This window comes from Anguilla anguilla, chromosome 9 (genome assembly GCF_013347855.1).
Source record: "Anguilla anguilla isolate fAngAng1 chromosome 9, fAngAng1.pri, whole genome shotgun sequence".
NCBI lineage: Eukaryota > Metazoa > Chordata > Actinopteri > Anguilliformes > Anguillidae > Anguilla > Anguilla anguilla.
Window position 1 is genome coordinate 52442577 of NC_049209.1, and position 20769 is coordinate 52463345.

Below are 20769 nucleotides of genomic sequence, written 5' to 3' on the forward strand. Positions count from 1 at the left end.
GACAGACAGCGGCGTCTCCCCCGTGCTTCTGCACCAATTTCTCGGCTCGTTTATGGTTCGCGTCGCGTCGCGTCGCGTCTTCGTTTGGGTTTCTCTGCGGAGTGGGGTTTTTACAGGGGGGGCTCCATCTCATAAGAAGGGTGACACGGCGCCCCCCCCCCCCCCGGGGCGCGTGTTGCTGTCACCGCTTCCTGTCTCAACACAATTAAAGTGAGCGTGCGGAGAGAGAAAAGAGCACTTCCTGTGCGGAATAATGAAAGGGGCGACAGAGAGAGAGAGAAGTAATAATGTGTAGAAGAGGTGCAGTGGGTCTAAGAGAGTCAATACTGGAGAGTGTGTACTTTTAAGTATCCTCAGGAGTCCTGCTGACCTCCAGAATAAAGATATGTGGACAGTGATATTTAAGTGTGTGTGTGTGTGTGTGTGACAGCCTGTGCAGGTGTGTGTGTGTGTGTGTGTGTCTAAAGTAGATTGTATCCCGTCTGTCTGCTCCCACACACCTAACTCAAACCGCTCATTTTTAGGGAAGAGATTTCCTCCCATGGGGGGAGGGGGGGTGGGGGGCGTGTTCCCTGAACAGGGGGCGTCGGCATTAAAATTATGATAACGACAGCCAGGCATATCCTGATAGCTGTAAATTACACACTTGGGAGATACCTTTTTGGTTGCCAGAACATTTTTTTGGAACGTTGGAATAAACATTCCCAAAAGGCGAAAGTGTGAACCTTTTTCCGATTTCTTTGATTTGCCTACAACCCCCAGAGTCCCTATCTCCCCAGCCTCCACTTCCCATCAGCCCCTGCCTCTGCCCTTGTCCCCTGCCTAGTCCCCCTGCGCAGTCACAGCTGGCCTGTGGAGAGGCCTTCCTTTGTGGAGCCGGGCCCCCAGCAGGTCGGCCAATGGGAAGTGTTTATGTGTGATTAGTGTCGATTGGCTAAACTAATCCAGGAGAACAGACTGCTTCAGTGCCTCCCCTCCCCTCCCCTCACTCCCCCGTCCCACCTCCCCCCTCTCCCCTCCTTGGGGAGGTATAATGCCTGCTCCTCCTCCTCCTCCTCCTCGGCCACCTGCTAACGCGCGCGCCGCGGCGGTCCCGCTCTGTAGCGGATCGCGGGAGGATTAGCGGAGAAGCAGCTCGCCCGACGGCTCTTTTGAGCGCGGAATCGGAGCGTTCCCGCGGCGACGTGACCCGCCCCCCCCCCCCCCCCCCCCCCCGGCCTTCGTCTCCACGTGCGGGAGCGAACGGCGCCTCGAAAACGCTCCTCATTCATTCGCTGATTTTGTTCAAAAAAACGTAAACGCTCGCTCTTTTCTTTTTTTGTGTGTGCCCCTGCTGAGGGAGGGGAGGGGGGCTCCGTGCCGTATTTTTGGAATCCGGCGCTCTGCGGGGCGGGGGGACGGGGGTGGGGGGGAGCGGGATTACGCGCAGGTGGCGGGCTTGTGTCTCCGGCTCTGAGGCGCCGCAGGTGTGCGAGAGGCCGCCGCCGCCGAGCGCTGGACTCCTCCAGCCGGAGCTTCGCTGCAGAAGACGGGAGCGCAGCGGGGCTTTTGTGCGCCTAATTACCAAATTTGTCTGAGCCACAGAAAGGGCTCTGCTTCTAACCGAAAGGGCTGAAAAGGAGAGTGAAATCAATCCAGTTTTATTTAAAAAATGTTCTGTGAAGACATATTTGGCGGTTTTTCCCCACATAGGGCCTGGAATCATGGGTAATGTTCTGCTGCTGCTTGTGTTTAGGGAAGGTGTTGTTCTTAGCTGTGTGACTGGATCGTCATGGCAACGTTATGGGTGGCAGTTGGGGTCCTTCATTTGTACACTTTTGCGGGTCAGTGGTGTTTCACATGACCACGCACTCTGACCTCATGGCCGGCAAGACGCCTGCCCTGCGATGACATCACAGTGATGTCATAACAGTCAGCTTGTCAGTTTCAAAGCCCAATTCTCCCATATCCGTGGCACACGTGCTCTCATAGAAACATACACATATGTTCACAAAGAGACACTGACACAGACAGGTACACACAGAAAGCATGACTCTTTGACATCCTAATTCCTTTAATAAGACGGTTTCTCCATGTGCCACGCTCTCAGCATGCAGAACCCTGCCCTCCTGCCCCACGGCATTATGGGAAAGGCGGGGTGGAGGACTGTGCCGCCTGACAGAGCCGCGGGTGACGTCCCTGTCACCATCCTGAGCGTCTCAGACTGCCTCTCAAATGATCACATTAATGTGCCTGACACTCAGCGTCTACGCAGATAAAATAAGTCCCGCCTCTTTGAAAGAAGCCCCGCCTCTTTGAACGTAACGGCCGCGGTATTGGCTCCCCGGAAGACTACAGGAACTTTGATTCGCTGTGGTGTTGAGGAGGACCAGGGGGAAACGCCGAACCGTCGTGGGGCCGATTCCCCCGACGCAGACGCTGAACGGCGCTGTACTTTTTTTTTAGCGATTGGTCTCTTTTGGCCGTGCTGTTCCTGAACAACGCTGGTGTCAGCGAATCGCTTTTTTGTTTCTGTGTGAGGCTATTCACCCCTCTCGCACGGCAAAAGAAAGATATCGGCGCGAACATTGACCTCTGACCTTTCCTTAACTCGCTGCCAAGCATGGCTCAGCCATTGTTCGCGCCGTCGCGGCGCTAGCTCCAGGCTAATAAATCTTTTCTCCAGAACGACGAGGAGGCACAGCTGCAGCCTTTAGTTAAACCCTCCTTTAACGATCACACACATTTCCACAAATTATTTCAGTGTTTTTTTTTTATTGCTTTGAATGGCAAACAAAGGAAGCAGTGGAGCGCTCTGTTCTTTCTTTGGTGTTTTTTTTGAAGCGGCGGCAAGCTTTTTTACACGCTGCTGACGTTTTGACAGCTAACCTACGGCAGGGCCGCACCGAGGCTGAAACTCTGGCACGAGAGAAAGAGCTCTGCTTGTCCTTCCCTTTCCGCGGTTATGACATCCAATTAAGTAGCCTGCAAAAAATGAATTTGAGGAGGGAGATACTGAAATATTCAGATAAGGTTTTTTTCCTTTTTTTTTCTTTTTCCCTTTTTTTTTGCGCTTCACTTTGGTGGCGGTTTCCTGCCGCGGCGGAGTCTGATTGGACGTTGGGGCCGTGTCGGGCGGCGATACGCACGCAGAGAGGAGCGGGGCGGGGCCCGTCGTTAGCGTGATTAACGAGGAGCGCTTCCTCCGCCCTCGCCGCGATGGAGCGGCCCGCCGCCCGCCTCCACTCCTGTCTTTAGAGGAGGAGAGAGAGAGATAGAGAGAGGGAGACGGGGAGAGAGAGAGAGAGAGAGAGAGAGAGACAGAGAGAGAGAGAGAGAGAGATAGACGGGGAGAGAGAGAGAAGGGGACAAGGAGGGAGACAGACTGAGAGAGAAAGAAGGGGACAAGGAGTGGGGGACAGAGAGAGAGAGTGAGAGAGAGAGAAAGGGACAGAGAGAGAGAGAGAGAGAGAAAGGGTCAGAGAGAGGAAGAGAGAGGGAAAGCGACAGAGAGAAAGAGAATTAAGATATTGTAGCCTCTGCAGCTGGTGATGGGGACAGAGCTAGAGAGCTGGGTTGTGACAGACATACAGACAGACAGAGAGACAGACGTGCAAGCTGGCCTTCCTCTCCACCTTAGCTGATGTGTGGTGAGCGTTCTGGTGCAAAATGGCTGCCGTGCATCACTCAGGTGGGTGCTAGTCATTGGTGGTGGGTGGGATGAGTACCCACTAATCACTGTAAAGCACTTTGAGCGCACAGAAAAGTGCTAGATAAATGCAATGACTCATGCATTCAGGCAGGCAGGCCGAAAGGCAGGCAGGCAGCCAGCCAGCCACAGAATCCACAGGACGTCCCACGGATGTGATGCCATTTGGCCCTGTAATGAAGGAGCAAACCTTCAGCTCCTCGCAGAAAGGGCACTAGTGATTTAAGCCCCGCCCCCCTCGGGCCTCCTGATGTTTGATTGACAGCTTTTGGCAGCGGAAATGTCCCGCCCCCTTCCGGAACGCCGTGCGGGGTGATAGCAGCCAGTGTGCTATCGTGCTAAAACGCTAATGTTTGCCCTCTGAAACCAAGAGGCATCAGTGCTTTACTTGCTTAAATGATGCTCACAATTTGCATTGTTCTTGGTTTATATTTTATGTAAGTATTTGCACTGCTGGGTGCAGTCAAAGGCAGTGCCCTTCCTTTGTGCAAGAGAGCAGCAGCAGAGTCCTTTGAACTGCTCACCTTAGTGTAAATCCAGTTTTTTTTCCTGTCTTTATCGTTGTCTCCTGAATTATTGACATCAGGCATGCTGGAAATTTCCGCTAAATCATTACCAGTTCAGAATGTCTAAATTCCTTTTCCAAATATTTCATTTGTTTACTATTTCCAAAGTGTTCCAATTAAAAATGCCTAAATTATAGCCAGTTACCGCTTAGTTGCTGAAAGATTCTTGTAATTCCAATCATTTAGGTTCCCCACTTCTTGAGATTTTAAATTGGAAGAGCCCTATATGTGATTTTCAGTTCAAACTGGATCTAGCCCATAATATCCCCCTTATCGCCGGACGGACGGACGAACACGTGCGTTCACCGGCGTTCATCGGAACAGCCGCCGTGTGTAAACATTCCGGAACACCGTGCGTCAGCGAATAGCTGCCTTCTATCCCTCCTTTGGGGGCGGGCTTTAGCAGGGGGTAGTGACAGTCTAGCACAAAAAGGGGCAGCCTTTAGCTGCTGGTAAGGAAGCGGTGTAGGATGCCTGTCTGTGTTTTGGCGCCCTGGGGGGACCCTTGTCTTACCCCCCCCCCCATCCCCCCCATCCCCCCATCCGCCCCCCTCAAGCTACTGCTGGTGAAATATCTCTCTGCTGATTGGTGGAGACATTTTGAGGACATTTGACATGCAGTGTTTATTTATTCAGAGTTGCAGCCGCAAACGTTGTGTCTTCTCCCTTCTCCTCTCTCGGCTCTTTAGCTGCGTGGGCTCGGGTCCAGGCTGAGTGCGGGGGGGGGGGGGGGGGGGGGCGGGGGACGGGACGGGGGGGGACCGATAATAAGCTCCTCTGCAGACTGGGGGCGGTTATCTCTTTCGAGGGGCCGCGTTTGTCGCCCCAAACTCGGCGTGAAATGGGCCAGCTCTTCTGTCTCTGCGGGTGTCTGCTGCTGGGAAAGAACAGGGGGAGAAAAAGGAGAGAGAGAGGGAGGGGGAGAGACAGAGAGAGAGAGAGAGAGAGAGAGAGGGGGAGAGGGAGAGAGAGAGCAGGGTGGCTTGCGTTTCGCTCTCCCGCGTCTGGGAGCAGCACGCTGGAGTTTAACGGGCCACGCCACAAAAGACGGCTGGAAAAAAACGGAAATAAATATCCTGGGTCTGACTCTCCAGGATCATAGATTACCTGGATTTTCCCTCATGCTTCTCTGTGCAGTGAGCTGCAGCTGGACGCTGCCCCCTGTCTGCTGAGCGGGGAGACCCCGGGGCCAGGTGCAGGTTTCGGTGGGCCGTGTCGGAGCCTCCGCTGAACCGGGGAGTTCTCTAACGGCGTCTCCGGTCACAGGGATTAATTTCAGACGCGCCGTTGGTCTTCTCACGCTTCTCTGCGCGTGTGTGATCGCGCGTGTGTGTACAGGAGAGGTGAATGGTTCTGAAAGCTATGAAAACTGCCTCTCGTCGATACCATCAGTCTCTCTCTCCATATCCCTCTCCCCCCTCTCTCTCTCTCTCTCTCCCTTCCTCCCCCCTCTCCCTCTCCCCCCTCTCTCTCTCTCCATCTCCCTCTCCCCCCTCTCTCTCTCTCTCCCCCTTCCTCCCCCCTCCCTCTCTCCCTCTCTTTCTTTCTCCCACTCTCCCCTTCCCCTCTCTCTCCCCCTCTCCCTCTCTCTCTCTCTCCCCCTTCCTCCCCCCTCCCTCCCTCTCCCCCTTCCTCCCCCCTCCCTCCCTCTCTCTCTCTCCTCCCTCCCTCCCTCTCTCTCTCTCTCCGCCCGGTGCCTTCTCCTCCGCTCCGCTCGGCAGAGTGGCTGACAGCTCCAGCTGTGCCGCGTCGCGGTCTGGCGGTACGCGGGGGGGGGGGCGGGGAGGCATGGGGGGCGGGGGGCGTGTTCCATCCGAAGAAATGCGCGGTCGCTGCTTCTGTCTGTTGCCATTGGAAACGGAACAGCGGGGTTTTGGCTGCAGATGTGCTGCTTCCTATTGTGTGGCTGCGAACGCCCCCGCCCCCGCCACCCCCACTGCCCCCCCGCCCCCCCCCCCCCTCCAAAAAAAAGACACGACGTGTGGCACGCCATGCAGGATCTTTCTAATTAATTTTTAAATTGAAAATGTGCTTGTTTCCCAGTTACAGGAGCGTTATTTAATGGACGGATGCGAGCGTATCAGGCGCTAAACGGAGAGCGCTACGCGCTGTGCGCTGATTGGCGTTTCCACGCCGCGCGACTCGGGGAAGCGCAGGCGGATTCGCCGCTTCCTCCCGCCGCCCGACGGCGAGCTCGAGGCGCGAGTCTTCGTTCCGATGCGGTCAGCATAAACAAACTCCTCCCCTCTCATTTCTCAAAACTTTTTACCTTGGTCAGAAGAACACGCCGGCAGTAACAACACCGAAGACAGATGGTGCCTTCTACCTCTTCCTAAAAAAAAAAAAGAAACCTTGGGAAGAGGAAGTAGGAGACGTTTGCTGGGCTGCTGATTAATTGTAGACATTTTGGTCAATGTAGCATTTTCTTTTTTTTCTTTTTTCTTTTTTAAGTGAGCAGAAAGCTTGTGTCCTGGGGACATTTGTAACAATTTCAGTTTTTCGGTGAAAATGTCTCTGAACAGCGTCTGTGAAAAAGCACCGCACAAATGAAACTGAAGTGTTGGCCATCCGAAGCTCCATGTTTTACTGCATTTAATCCACCATTAAGTGCATTCCGGTATTGATGTACGTGTTGCCCGGGAAACAGAAAGGACTTAGGCTGGAGGATGGCCAGATAAACCCGCGCTTTGCTGCTGATTAATTGCAGGCGTTTGTTCAGTGTAGCAATTTTTTGTTAAGTAAGCAGAACGGGGCTTGTGCTGGGGTCATTTGTAACAATTTCCAAGTTTCTCGTAAGCGTCTTTGTGGCAGTGTGTGTAAAATGCACCGCACAAATGAAGTTGAAGTGTTAGCGTTAGCGTTAGCTCAAGCACCCTCCGTCGCCATGGCGTTAAGTGCATTCTGGTGTTGATAAACACAACGCCCGGGAAACAGATGACTAAGACTGGCGAAGGCAGTCTGCTCCTTTTTGAGGCTGCAATGCTCCAGGCAAGATCAGTAAAGCGCAGAAAAAGTCATTTGAATCCAACGCGAACGTGTGTTTGACCCAGGTCTGTCACGAGCAGCCTCTTCTCACCTGGGCTCCGCTTTACATTCCAGGCATTTGGCTGACGCTCTTATCCAGAGCGACTTACGCTGCTGCACGTGCGCTAACTGTAAGAAAAGGCCGAGATTCACGAGTCACCAGCGTCCCTGGCAGCCGCTAATGAGAGGTGTGATGTTGGGCCGTAACCCCCCAGCTATAGGGGATCCTTTGTGTCTAGAATTAACATGCTGAAGAGAAGGTAGAGATGTTTTCTCTCTCTCTCTGTCTCCCTCTCCCTCCCTTCCTCTCTCTCTCTCTCTGTCTCCCTCCCTTCCTCTCTCTCTTTCTCTCTCTCTCTCTCTCTCTCTCTCCCTCCCTCCCTTTCTCTCTCTCTCTAATACCTCCACTGCTCAGGTTTATGTTTCTGGCGTACACATCTCGCTTCTGACGTATTTTTCCTCCTTGTGGATTCTCTTCTTCTCCCTGCGCTTGCTCCTCAGATCTGGTGCGTTTGGTTTTGATGTGGGGGGGGGGGGGGGGGCTGCTCGTTTTTTAACGCCGTTGCTGGGGTGTAGAGGCGACCCGTAACACAGTGGGAGGGGGAGCGATAACGGCGGTGTCTGTAATGTCAGCCAGCAACGCCGATCTCCGATCAGGACACGGCCAGCAAGCCTGCTGTGAGATTTTCATCAGCTTGTGTGCCCAGGTGTGTGAGTAAGGTCACCTGATGAATCATGGAGTGGTTACCTGGTATCCATGGCGCATGGGAGGTAAAATAATAATCTCCATTTTTCACCGAGTGTCATCTGACTCAGTGAATAATGCAATAATAATCACATTTCGTGCGGTTATTCCAAAACGCATTCATCCGCGTGAGCGTAACATTCACAGGTGATATCAACGTAAGCTGATTGTAAAACGTAAAGGGTAAAGATACCGAGAAGGACCGCTTCAGTATTTCCAGGCATTTTCTCAGGCTGCTGGGTGACGCATCCCGTTAAGGCGCTGTTGTGGCTCGCGGACGGGCCGTACGGTCCACTAACACGCATCTGGGCTGTGTCCCGCAGCCCACCGACAGCTTCGCGGGACGGTGCGCAAAAAAACGTTCGGGGATGTTCGTCTCCATGACACCCACATCCGTGATGACATCCTTGTCTCGTCGTTCACCCATCTGGTTAACCGAGTCAAGTTGACAAGAGGAGGCTGCGTCGATGATCACGAACACACACACACAAACTGCGCATTCCAAACTGTGAGAGAGAAAATGGCTAAAATAATTTTAAAAATACACGTGAATGTTTTGCAAAGCTGAGGTGTTAAACCTGTAGGGGAGTCTGAACCGTGGATGAGGACACGCAGTAAGAGCTCTGTTCATTACCTGAGCGAGCGGCCCACCCCGTGGCCTCAGACCGCCGCTGGTCCCCGCGTGTCTGAAATAATCTGCTCTCGACCCGCAGAGCCACAGCTGGACGCCTCTCTTTCTGGGGCCTGCTGGGGCCACAGACAGCCTCGCAAGCCCTCCAATTACTGCCCGATTCTGCCTGTTTGTGTGTGTTAATGGCAGAGACAAAACACTGGAGGGAGGGAGAGAGAGAGAGAGAGGGAGGGAGGGAGGGAGGGAGGGAGGGAGGGAGGGAGGGAGAGGGAGGGAGAGAGAGAGAGAAAACGCTGTCACCTGGAGGTGGAAACTGGATCCCACTGTGTGGTGAAGACCGCTCGTCTCCCATCGTTTTTGGATTTAATTTGAATTTGTGTCACGCTAAGGCACTCACTCTCTCTCCATCTCTCCCTGTCTCTCTCTCTCTCTCTTTCACTCCCTTTCTCTTTCATTCTCCAGATAATTGGGCAGAAAGCATTTCTCTTCTTCTTCTTTACACTCCTCCCCCACTCCTTCTTTTCTGTTTTTCTCCCTTCCCTTTCTCTAAATAAATAAACACCCCCGTTATGTTCAGATGTGGAGAGCGGTGATGGAAGCGTAGCTATGCTACCTGTCTGCCCAGACTAATCCTCTCTCTTTTTGTATGCAAAGCAGGATGATAGCATGCACCGTTTATCCTAATTTAGTGGCACTCAAATTTAGTTTCCCTTACCCTCCCCTTAACCCTTTGAAGAGTAGGGTTTATTCAGAAGGGTTTTAAAAAAACTTCTAATTCAGTGTTTCAGAACTCCGTCACTTCCAGTTACCGGTAGCGATTGTGACCTCAGCATAAGAATGTTTCGTTAAGAACATTCTAATCACACTCTAATCGCAACTTCGGCATCGGTCAGGGATTCTGAAATTCAGCATCTGGAATCTTCGGCTTAACAAAGGATTGTGTTATTCAGGATTCCGGAATATTCAACTTCAGTGACAGCTCACAATGAAAGAAACAAAATGACAGCTACAGCAGAATTTAATAAAGATGATAGTTTTTTTTTTCCGAGTAGGTGTCATATCTCACAGTCTGTCTTTGTTTTTCCCTCCTCCTCAGTTGCAATATGCCACCCATTTAATAGGTGAAGCGTGTGGTGTGGAGTACACTTCTACAGGAACTCATTGTTTCACGGTTGATGATTTCTGTGCAGAAAACAAAGCAGTTTTGTTTCTGTAAGAGTGGCCTCCATTAGCTGGCACTGAGATGCTTTTTCAGTCTGTCGTGTGCAGCATGTTGGATTGTTCCGGGGGTCAGATTTAGGGGCTCATATGAGGGTTGCCCGTGTAACATTCCTTACATGAGGCTGAGAGCTGGAGTCAGCATCCGAGACTATACCTGTCACCTGTATGAGCCCAGGTGACCTCGTGTGTGTCCAAGCTTCCGGGTGCGAGGGATGACACACCTCAGGGTACTGTCACCCATTTCCCGCCCTTTGTTACGGAATTCTCCATTGTGACATCACAGAAGTGATGGGAAGGAACTGGTGCGGAACGTTCCGTGTGCCCGTCACAGCTAACCTCTTGCTTTTAGTGCTGTGTGATGTCATCGATTGCCACCTAATTGCACTGCTGTCACTATGGATGAAAGCCTGATACTGATCTTCATCTCTCTGTTTCTTTCCCTCTCTCCATTTCCTCTCTCGCTCTCCCCCCCTCTTTCCCCCTCAGTCATGCTTTTCTTTTTCTTCACCTCCGCTTCCTTAATTATTAATCAGTAATTGCATCGAATTCACCACTGTGTATTTATCTAATTGTACCTTTCTATTATTTTTTTTACCTTTTACATAATTTTAAAATTAACCTTTTCTTTTCATATCTGGAAAGCGTTTTGCACAGCTGCAAGGGAAGGGCTAAATAAACTATTTCTTCTTCTTCTTCTCTTCCTTCTTTTCCTCCTTATTCTTCCTCTTCCCCTCCTCCTCCTCCTCCTCCTCCTCCCAGTGCTTCGCGATGACTTCAGGCAGAACCCCTCGGACGTGGTGGTGGCGGCGGGGGAACCCGCCACCCTGGAGTGCCAGCCCCCCCGCGGGCACCCCGAACCCACCACCTACTGGAAGAAGGACAAGGTGCGCGTCAGCGACCGGGACGAGAGGGTCACGGTGAGTAGCGTCCGCGCTAACGCCCGCGCTAACGCCCGCGCTAACACAAGCGCTTTGCTATTGCCAACGCGGACAAAAGGCTCATTCTAACATTTTTACTCCTTCGGGAAAGTGGTCTTTGTGAAGTACTCTATTATAGCTTTGGTTTTACATGGAGCTAGGTTGATTGGTTGATTGATTGATTAGTTGATTGATTGATTGATTGATTGATTGGCTGAATGTGAAAGATCATTGAGTCTTAGCCCTAGGTCTCCTGGTAGAGTGGGTTGTAATTCACACCTGGGAACAGCAAGGGTTTCATTAGATCTCAAAACTGTGCGTATCACCTGCATTGTGGTATTAATTTCAGACAGGCTTGATTCATCTTCTCTTTGATTAATTAAAGATTAATGTGTCGTAAATAATGAATTTAAGGGGACGTGAACCTTCCTGTGATGCTGTGGTGTGCTGTTGAAATGTGTTTCATGTGAAATATCTATCAATTGACCGGCACAAATGAACTCACATAAAAAATAAAAAGAAAGCAAGCCTGTTCTCAGTTTCCAATTAGCGTGCGGTGATCTCCACTGTCAGTTCTGCTGACTGATGCTATTGACGTTTTGGGCGGGGGGGGGGGGGGAGAGACGGGGCGCGGGGGGTCGGGGGGGGGCGAGGGGGGGTAGCCTGCCTCTCATCACGCATGTGTTTCGCACTCGTGTCCCGTGTCAGATCCGGGGAGGGAAGCTGGCGATATCCGGCACCAGGAAGAGCGACGCTGGGATGTACGTGTGCGTGGCCACCAACATGGTGGGGGAGCGGGACAGCGAGGCGGCGCAGCTGTCCGTGTTCGGTGAGGACGGGAGCTGGGATCCCGGGGGGGCGGGGGGGGGGGGGGCGGGCGCCGTGTTCAGTAAGGAATGGTAACGTTCCCCCAATGTTGTTTAAACACGTTCCCCTGCCAGCACACCCCCCCAATGCCATTGAAACACGGGAACATGGGAACATTCCTCCAGTGATACTGAAATATTTGATGCAGGAATTGAAATATTTGTTTTGAGAATGTTCCCCCAACGTTTTTGAAACGTTCTGTACGGGAACGTTCGCCCAACGTCGCTGAAGCGCTCGGTGGGCGTGTCCTCTGCCGCAGAACGGCCCACGTTCCTACGGCGACCGGTCAGCCAGGTGGTCCTGGAGGAGGAGGGGGTGGAGCTTCGCTGTCAGTCAGAGGGAGACCCCCCGCCCACCGTGCGCTGGAGGAAGGACGACGCGGACGTGTCCCGCGGGAGGTGAGGATGAGACACGCCCACTTTTAAAGGGGGGGCGGGGCAAGAGCCAGCCGGCGTCATTTAAAAAAAAAAAAAGGTGTTGGCCCAGCAACGAGGCTGTCAACCAATCAGGTCATGTAATCACGGCCCCTTGGGGGAGGTTCAGGTCCAGGCATGATGCGGGGTGTGATATTCTCTCGGGGGGAGGGGGGGGGGGGGGGGTTAGGGTTAGGGTTAGGGTTCTCTCGGGGGGGGGGGGGTGGTATTCTCTGGGGGGTGTTTCACGAAGCAGGATTACTTCATTAGCTGGAGTAAAAGCCTGAAAACAGCTCTTTTTTTTAACTTTCGGTCCATGTTCCAGATTTTGGAGGGGTTCTGGGTTTTGCAGTTATCCAGCAGGCTCAGTTTTGCTGCTTCGTGAAATACCGCCCAGGGCTGTTCGACTGGTGCTATTCCCCAGACCACGTGGAACCCACCGGAGACATCGTTAGCGTTCAGATGCATGAAAAAGTGCGACAGCGTATCTTCAGCTAGTGACTGAATAATAAGTAATCAGTATTCGTCTCTCAAAAATCCATCTGCTTCGTGTACACTCATGTACAACTCATCCTATTCATACTGTCTCATAAATAGTACATGGGAAATCTTAGGCCTGTTGTGCACTACTTAGCCGAAACAAAATTCACATTTTTGAAGAGCCCTGCTATAGGCCAGATACTGAGCCCAAAGAAGCTCTGATTGGCCTGTTGTGGTCACTATGTATTGTGGTGCCTGTGTGTCTTTGCTGGAAACACTGAAAGCTGCACTCAATAGCGGTGACAGGCTATCATTTACTGGAGAACACACAGCGGAGTGAGCACCCTTTCATCAGCCTGACAGCGCTCTTTCAGGCTGAAGAGCCGGCTTATTTAAACAGGGCTTTATTGCTCCCTGGGTGGACCCTTCAGTGTGTGTGTGTGAGTGTGTGTGTGTGTATGTGTATGTGTAAGGACCAGTGTGTGTGTGTGTGTGTGATTGTGTGTGTTTGTGTGTGTGTGTGTGTATGTGTAAGGACCAGTGTGTGTGTGTGTGTGTGTGTGTGTGATTGTGTCTGTGTGTGTGTGTGTGTGTGTGTGTGTGAGGACCAGTGTGTGTGTGTGTGTGTGATTGTGTGTGTTTGTGTGTGTGTGTGTGTATGTGTAAGGACCAGTGTGTGTGTGTGTGTGTGTGTGTGTGTGTGATTGTGTCTGTGTGTGTGTGTGTGTGTGTGTGAGGACCAGTGTGTGTGTGTGTGTGTGTGTGTGTGTGTGTGATTGTGTGTGTGTGTGTGTATGTGTAAGGACCAGTGTGTGTGTGTGTGTGTGTGTGTGTGATTGTGTGTGTGTGTGTGTGTGTGTGTGTGTGTGTGAGTGAGTGTGTGTGTGTGAGTGAGTGTGTGTGTGTGTGTGTGTGTGTGATTGTGTGTGTGTGTGTGTGTGTGTGTGTGTGTGAGTGAGTGTGTGTGTGTGTGTGTGTGTGTGTGTGTGTGTGTGTGTGTGTGTGTGAGTGTGTGTGTGTGTGTGTGTGTGTGTGTGTGTGTGTGTGTGTGTGAGTGAGTGTGTGTGTGTGTGTGTGTGTGTGTGTGTGTGTATGCCCTTCGTTTCCCTAGCCAACACAGCTGTCGGTTCCTCTTTACACTCAGTCTTTTTTAAGCGTTTTCCCTTTCCTCCCTGGCCGCGCCGCCTCTCCTTCTCCCTGTGGAGCCGCCGCTCTGCGCTAAAGTGGCTGTAAAGAGGCCGCTGACGGGGTGCGTGCGGCGGCGGCGGCGGCGGGCCCCTGTGATTGGTCTGTTCGGGCGAGCCGCGGCCCCGCGGAGCGGACGCTGGTAAACAGCGAGCTGGAGGGTAATTGATTCCTGCCTGCCGGGCGACGGACGCTCGCCGCGCCGCCGCGACGACTCAGACGGGAGGGAAATGGAGTGGCTCTGCGTCGCCGGGGGAAACGGGCCTGAGCAATCAGACGCGTAATCGCGGAGTTCGCCTCGCGGGGGTGGGGGTGTGGGGGGGGGACTCCCACTCCGGGGACTCCCTCCGCACTTTTTTTCATGATTTAGTCGACGCACTGGCGGACTTCCAACTGGGTAACCGTTAAGTGTGTGGAGAGGGGGGGAGGGGCTTACAGTGTGAGTGACAGGGGGAGTGACGGAGCGAGCGGGAGAGGGTGGCAGGGAACGGTGCTGTCGGACCTGGGCCCTGGCAGTTAACAACACATCAAGCTGTGGAGTCACTTCAAAGCTTTGTCTTCAGGTGAAGCTGAGGTGGGGGGGGAGCATAAAAAGAAAGAGTGAGAGAGGCAGAAAGAGAGGGAAAGAATGAGAGGGCAGAAAGAGAGGGAGAGAATGAGAGACCAACAGAATGAGAGAGAGAGAGAGAGAATGAGAGACCAACAGAAAGAGAAAGAGAGATAGAGGGAGTGTGTTTCTGAGGTATGAAGTGAAGGATCCCAAACAGGTTTGTTAATGATTTTGAATGAGTCAAATATTTTCTACTGTAGCATGGGTACCTATGGCCATTACAAAGTGTGCAATATATTAATATTTTTTCAATGAAAAAATCTTTTTAAAAGACCTGAAACATATTATTTTGCATTTGTATTAATGTATTCGTGATATTTACCTTGATTTTTAATCCATTTAAAATGGGTTTTCTGATGTTTTCCAAGCTACCATTGGCTTCAATTAGGGTTAAGGGCCCAAACTAGGGTTAGGGTTAGGAAAACGGTAAGTCTGAGGGAAAAGGCAAGTTCACAGCTGTGTTCAGCAGCTTGAAGAATGGTTAGGACACAGGTTTGTTAATGATTTTGAATGAGTCAAATATTTTCTACTGTAGCATTGGTAACTATGGCCATAAAAAAATGTGCAATATATTAATATTTTTTCAATGAAAAAATCTTTGTAAAAGACCTGAAACATATAATTTTGCATTTGTATTAATGTATTCGTGATATTTACCTTGATTTTTAATCCTTTTTAAATGGGTTTTCTGATGTTTTCCAAGCTACCATTGGCTTCAATTAGGGTTAAGGGCCAAAACTAGGGTTAGGGTTAGGAAAACGGTAAGTCTTAGGGAAAAGGTAAGTTCACGGCTGTGTTCAGCAGCTTGAAGAACGGTTAGGACACAGGTTTGTTAATGATTTTGAATGAGTCAAATATTTTCTACTGTAGCATGGGTACCTATGGCCATAAAAAAATGTGCAATATATTAATATTTTTTCAATGAAAAAATCTTTGTAAAAGACCTGAAACATATTATTTTGCATTTGTATTAATGTATTCGTGATATTTACCTTGATTTTTAATCCATTTAAAATGGGTTTTCTGATGTTTTCCAAGCTACCATTGGCTTCAATTAGGGTTAAGGGCCCAAACTAGGGTTAGGGTTAGGAAAACGGTAAGTCTGAGGGTAAAGGCAAGTTCACGGCTGTGTTCAGCAGCTTGAAGAACGGTTAGGACACAGGTTTGTTAATGATTTTGAATGAGTCAAATATTTTCTACTGTAGCATAGGTACCTATGGCCATTACAAAATGTGCAATATATTAATATTTTTTCAATGAAAAAATCTTTTTAAAAGACCTGAATCATATTATTTTTCATTTGTATTAATGTATTCGTGATATTTACCTTGATTTTTAATCCATTTTAAATGGGTTTTCTGATGTTTTCTGTGGAATTTTTAAGAGTTCGATTTGTTCCGCCGTACTTTTGTAAGTAGAAAAATAAATGCAGGCACGTCTTCGTTTCAAAATAGGTTGTTTAATGTAGCAAAGGAACTAGTGGGTCTGTTACCCAAGTACAGATAAACACAGAACCGACAAAATGACGGAGACAGTGAATACTTATACCCTGTTCCTTCAAGGAAACAAAGGGCCAAATGGTTATCTCTAAACACATCATGGGGAAGGGGGGGGGGGGGCGAGGTAATCAGACATTGGGGGGGGGGGAAGAAACAAGGTGTGGGGAAGTTGGACTGAAGTAGGGGGTAGAGGATACTGCATACCAAAGGGAGAGGATGTAGCACAAAGGGTGTGAATGGGGAAGGGGGGGGCGAGGTAATCAGACATTGGGGGGGGAAGAAACAAGGTGTGGGGAAGTTGGACTGAAGTAGGGGGTAGAGGATACTGCATACCAAAGGGAGAGGATGTAGCACAAAGGGTGTGATAAAAGGTCAACTTAACTGAGTGTGGTGGTAAACAATCAATCCTATCTGCAGCTGTCCCACTACAATGTGAGACACCTCAGAAGGGTAGAACTGTGGCTCCCATGTTTTCCAACATTCCCTACTTTTTTTTTTTTTTTATAAGAAAGTCTTCTATAATCGAAGGTATATGTATAGAAAAGAATATGAAGCAAAAATAAAACATAAAAATTAAAACAAAAGCACACAAATTATTCAGGGGTTATTTCTGAGCCATCCCACAGTTTCATTTCTATCAATGACTTTCTCCAACTGTTTTTTTTCTGTTTGCGCCAGCAATAACACTGTGTTTGACCATTGAGGATACAAATTACTATTAGACCTACAATAGCCAGGAATATCCGGTTCCAAAAATGTGTTCTCATCAGAGCATCCTTGTTGCTTCAGGACTGTGGCCTCTGCCTGGGCCAAGCTCACCTCCATTTTTGTTTTGAGTAGTGTTGAATCACTCTCCATTAGAGCTTTCTTCCCCTGAGCATGAATACCTGCAAACACATTTGACTAAGGAACCAGGTAGGCATCATCCCACGTGGCCAAGCTGTTGGACTCACTGGCATCAGTAGTAGGTAAACGAATGTTCCCCATCTGAACAGTGTATGCTGGTGTAAACCAGAAACCAGGGGGGTGATTAACACCTTATATTACCATATGGAAGTCCTGTGGGGTGACTCAGAATACACCAGTGACACTGGTTCACCACCCTCTCCACTTCCTCTAAAGGGTGCACATTCCTCTCTGTGGACAGTTCATTAGAGTTAATAGATACAATTTATTGCATGACTTTCATGCATAACATGTATGAATGTAGTAATCTGTGAGAATGTTTGATTCAGCCATTCCCTTACCAGTTCAAACCTTAAACAATACTGATAAAACATGACAATGATGTTAGCTCAATCATAAACAGCATACATGAATACCGTATTTACATCATATTATAAAACCCTTTCTTTTTTTTTTTTTTTTTTTTTTTTTTTTTTTTTTTTCTTCTTTTTTTTTTTTTTTTTTTTCTTCTGGTCCAAGAATGATGCCTTCTCTAGGAATAGGGTGCAGTGGAGGACATTTGCTTCAGTCCAACTGCTTGAGTCTTCCCATTCCTTTAGAGGTTGGCATTGTCTATCCTCAACATATATGTATTATTATTACTATTATTATTTATTTTATTTATTTATTTTTAACCGTATAAATTTAGATGCATCATTGTTAGACCAGGGTAATATGTACATTCATGCTCCACGGCCCATCTCCCCAGGTTATCCTGTCCCTCATCCCAACTAGTTATTGCGTTAATAATGTGTCCAATTACATGTTTTTACTGTCACAATGAATTCTTATATTCTTGGAAGCTGTCTTCCACCCTCAATCATGTGTTCTAAATGAAGATTCACTTGATACTTTCCATGTGTCCTCTGTTGTGAACGCTTCACCATCTTTCCACCTGTCTGATGTCCATTAGGTGAATCCGACATCAACTGCGTGTATTGTCCCTGACACATTGGGAGTTGTTTATGAATATGACCGGAATGTCCCACTTAGTGCTGACCTCCAACCTGTTCCTGAATACCAGGAGCCTCGTCCTGATCTCGATTAATTCTGTAGGGGAGAGAAAGACCAAGTGTGAGTGTATATTCTTATGCAGTTTTAATCATTTTAACATTGACATTGGTATCAAGTTCAGCTTTGTTATATAATTTGCATTGGTCCCCATGATACCAGAAATACTGTATTGGCCTACCCCGCTTTTTTATTGCCAATTTCAAATTGGTTTCACCAAGTTTGTCCATAACTTCGTATGGACCTTCCCAGTTTGCTTCCCAGCCTCCCCCTTTTAAAAAATTTTTAAGCATCACCTGATCCCCAATTTGAAAATTCACTCTGTATGTGGGGGAATAGGCCTGTGCTGTGTAATGATGGGCTGCTCCCATCTTGTTGGCTGCATTTAGAAGCTTACTCTGAAGTGCTTGCTGCACTTGGGTAAGAAACTCATCATGTGTGGCTCTTGTGGTGATGGGAAGAGGAACGCCCGAGGGATGTGAAATCTGCATTGGCCTGCCTGTCATAAGCTCAAAGGGGCTGTAACCAGTAGTACGTACCAGTGTCGCCCTAATAGCCATTAGTACCCCTGGGAGTGCCGAAACCCAATTAGAAGCAGATTTTTTCAGTTCATCTGTTGCATCAATTACAGCTTTTTTGAGGCCTTGTTTTATAGTGCGATTGAATCGTTCAACCATACCACTAGATTGCGGATGATAGGGAATGTGGAAGTGTCTTTCTACCCCTAAGAACGTACAAAGGTGCAGCATTAATTCTGAAATAAATGGTGCCCCGTTGTCACTTTCCAATCGTTTTGGAAATCCCCATCGTGAGAACACCTGTTCCCACAAGACACGAGCTGTAGTGGCAGCATCACTCCTCCTGGTAGGGAATGCCTCTACCCAGCGAGTGAACATATCTACTACCACAAGGAGAAACCGATATCCTCCTTTTGCTGTAGGTAACGGACCTGTGTAGTCAATCTGGAGAGTTTCCCATGGGCCATCATTCAAGTGGGAGGTGCCCATGGGAACCTTGCGATGTGTAGGTGCAGGGTTCATCTGAGCACATACAAGGCAGAGTGCCAAGTGGTGAGCTACATCTGTTTTTATACTGGGCCACCAGTAGCAGCTCTGCAATAAATCTATTACCTTCGCTGGTGATGCATGACCTGAAGTTTTGTGCATGAATAAAACTAGCTCCTTACGAAGCATAGAGGGTGTTACCCAAACAGGCCCTGGATTATTGTAGTACAATACATCCTCAAATATGATCAAATTTGCTGTGTGATGTACATATGGTTCAGGAAGTTGTGTTTGTTGTCGGATGGCATCAATAACCTCTACAATATCTTTGTCTGTGGCCTGGCATTCTTCCAGATTGAGTGCAAGCGGTTGTGATAGTTTCACAGGTTCAACAGAGACATTGGGAAGTTGGTAGTGCCATGGGATGCCTGAAACAGCGGCTTCTTTTGCCAAGACGTCCACTTTGTTATTATTATCCCCTTCAGTAGTGGAGCCATGTTTTTGATGTGCTTTGACCTTACATATGGCTACCGTGTCTCTCTCTCTCTCATGCGCTAGGTCCCAAATTGTTTGTAGCTCACTGTGGTGAGTCAATGATTTCCCTTCTGCCGTACAAAAGCCTCTTTTCTGCCAAACAGGGAGATATTCAGTGAGGGAGTTGCAAACAAAAGCACTGTCTGAGAAGATAGTAATTCGCCCTGTGAACTCCTGTAACGCTGCAATTACTGCAATAACCTCAGCTTTTTGCGCTGAATCCGTGGGTTTACATTTGATCAATACCTCTTTTCCTAACTGGGGTGCCCAACATGCTGCTCCAGGATAGTACTGTCCCATTTGATAATAGCGAGAACCATCTACAAACACCGCAGAGGAGTCTGCCAGTGGTATTGTACGGATGGGCCCCGCTGCTACCTGTTGTTGTACTGACATGCAAAGGTGTGGCTCCCCCTCATAGTCTAACATATTAGCTAATTGATAGCTTGTGGAATGCTTGACCTGTATGTTTTTATGTTGGAGTTCTGTAACCCATCGTCCCCACCGCTGGGCCGATACCCCTTTCACTTGCCCTCTTATTAGCAATGCCACCGGCGTATGTGGCGTGTGCAGAATGAGTGGGTTGAAACCACAGATGTATTCAGTGTGTGCGACTATCCAGTGTACTCCCAATATCTGCTTTGTGCACTGATCAAATGACCTTTCAACAGGTGTTAGTACTCGTGAAAAGTAACCAATTGGGATGTGTTTGCCATGAACTTCTTGCATAAGCACTGCTTTGATGCTAACAGTGGAGACAACTACCTCAATGATGAAGGGTTGTGTGTGATCTGGACTGCGTAAAGCAGGAGCTGAAGCAAGTGTTTTTTTCAAACTTATGAAGGCAGTCTGTGATGCCGCATCCCATTCTAGCAAATCATTCTTTCCTGGGTTGTCTTTTAAATGCCTATAGAGAGGGGCAGCTAGTTCACTGTAACCTTCTATAAAGTCCCGGCAAAACCCCACAATTCCCAGGAAAGAGCGCAATGCTGTGACAGTGTATGGTCGTGGCAATGCTTGTACAAGTTCTACTTTAGCTGGATCAGGAGTCCGTCCTCCTGTCTGAATTTTTACTCCTAGGAAACAAACAGACTGTTTCATTAGTAATGCCTTTTTTGGGTTAAGTTTTAGGCCCGCTTTTTCCAAGAGTGTAAGGATCTCGTCCAGCAGCTCATAATGTTCTTCCTCGGTATCTGATTGGAGCAAGATGTCATCAACATATTGAACAACATTGTGTGGTTGTGAGCAGCCCTGCAAAATGTTAGCCATACATTGATGAAACAAGGTAGGTGAGTTGTGAAAACCTTGTGGTAAGCCTACCCATGTGTACTGCGTGTCTCTGAAAGAGAAAGCAAATTTGTATTGACTATCCATGTGTACTGGAATGCTCCAAAAACCATTTGATACATCAAGAGTCGAATAGACTTTT

The 20769-nt window shown here is 49.0% G+C and overlaps 1 protein-coding gene across 8 annotated transcripts in view; it reads left to right on the top strand.

Annotated features, from left to right (window-relative positions):
* Positions 1-20769, top strand: part of LOC118236132 (roundabout homolog 2-like) — a 163439-nt gene that overhangs the window by 100053 nt on the left and 42617 nt on the right. For all 8 annotated transcript variants that reach the window (XM_035434222.1, XM_035434219.1, XM_035434217.1 and 5 more), the window contains 3 exons: positions 10635-10792; positions 11501-11621; positions 11919-12057. In XM_035434222.1, the coding sequence (XP_035290113.1) occupies positions 10635-10792; positions 11501-11621; positions 11919-12057 (418 nt within the window). The remainder of the gene's footprint in view (positions 1-10634; positions 10793-11500; positions 11622-11918; positions 12058-20769) is intronic.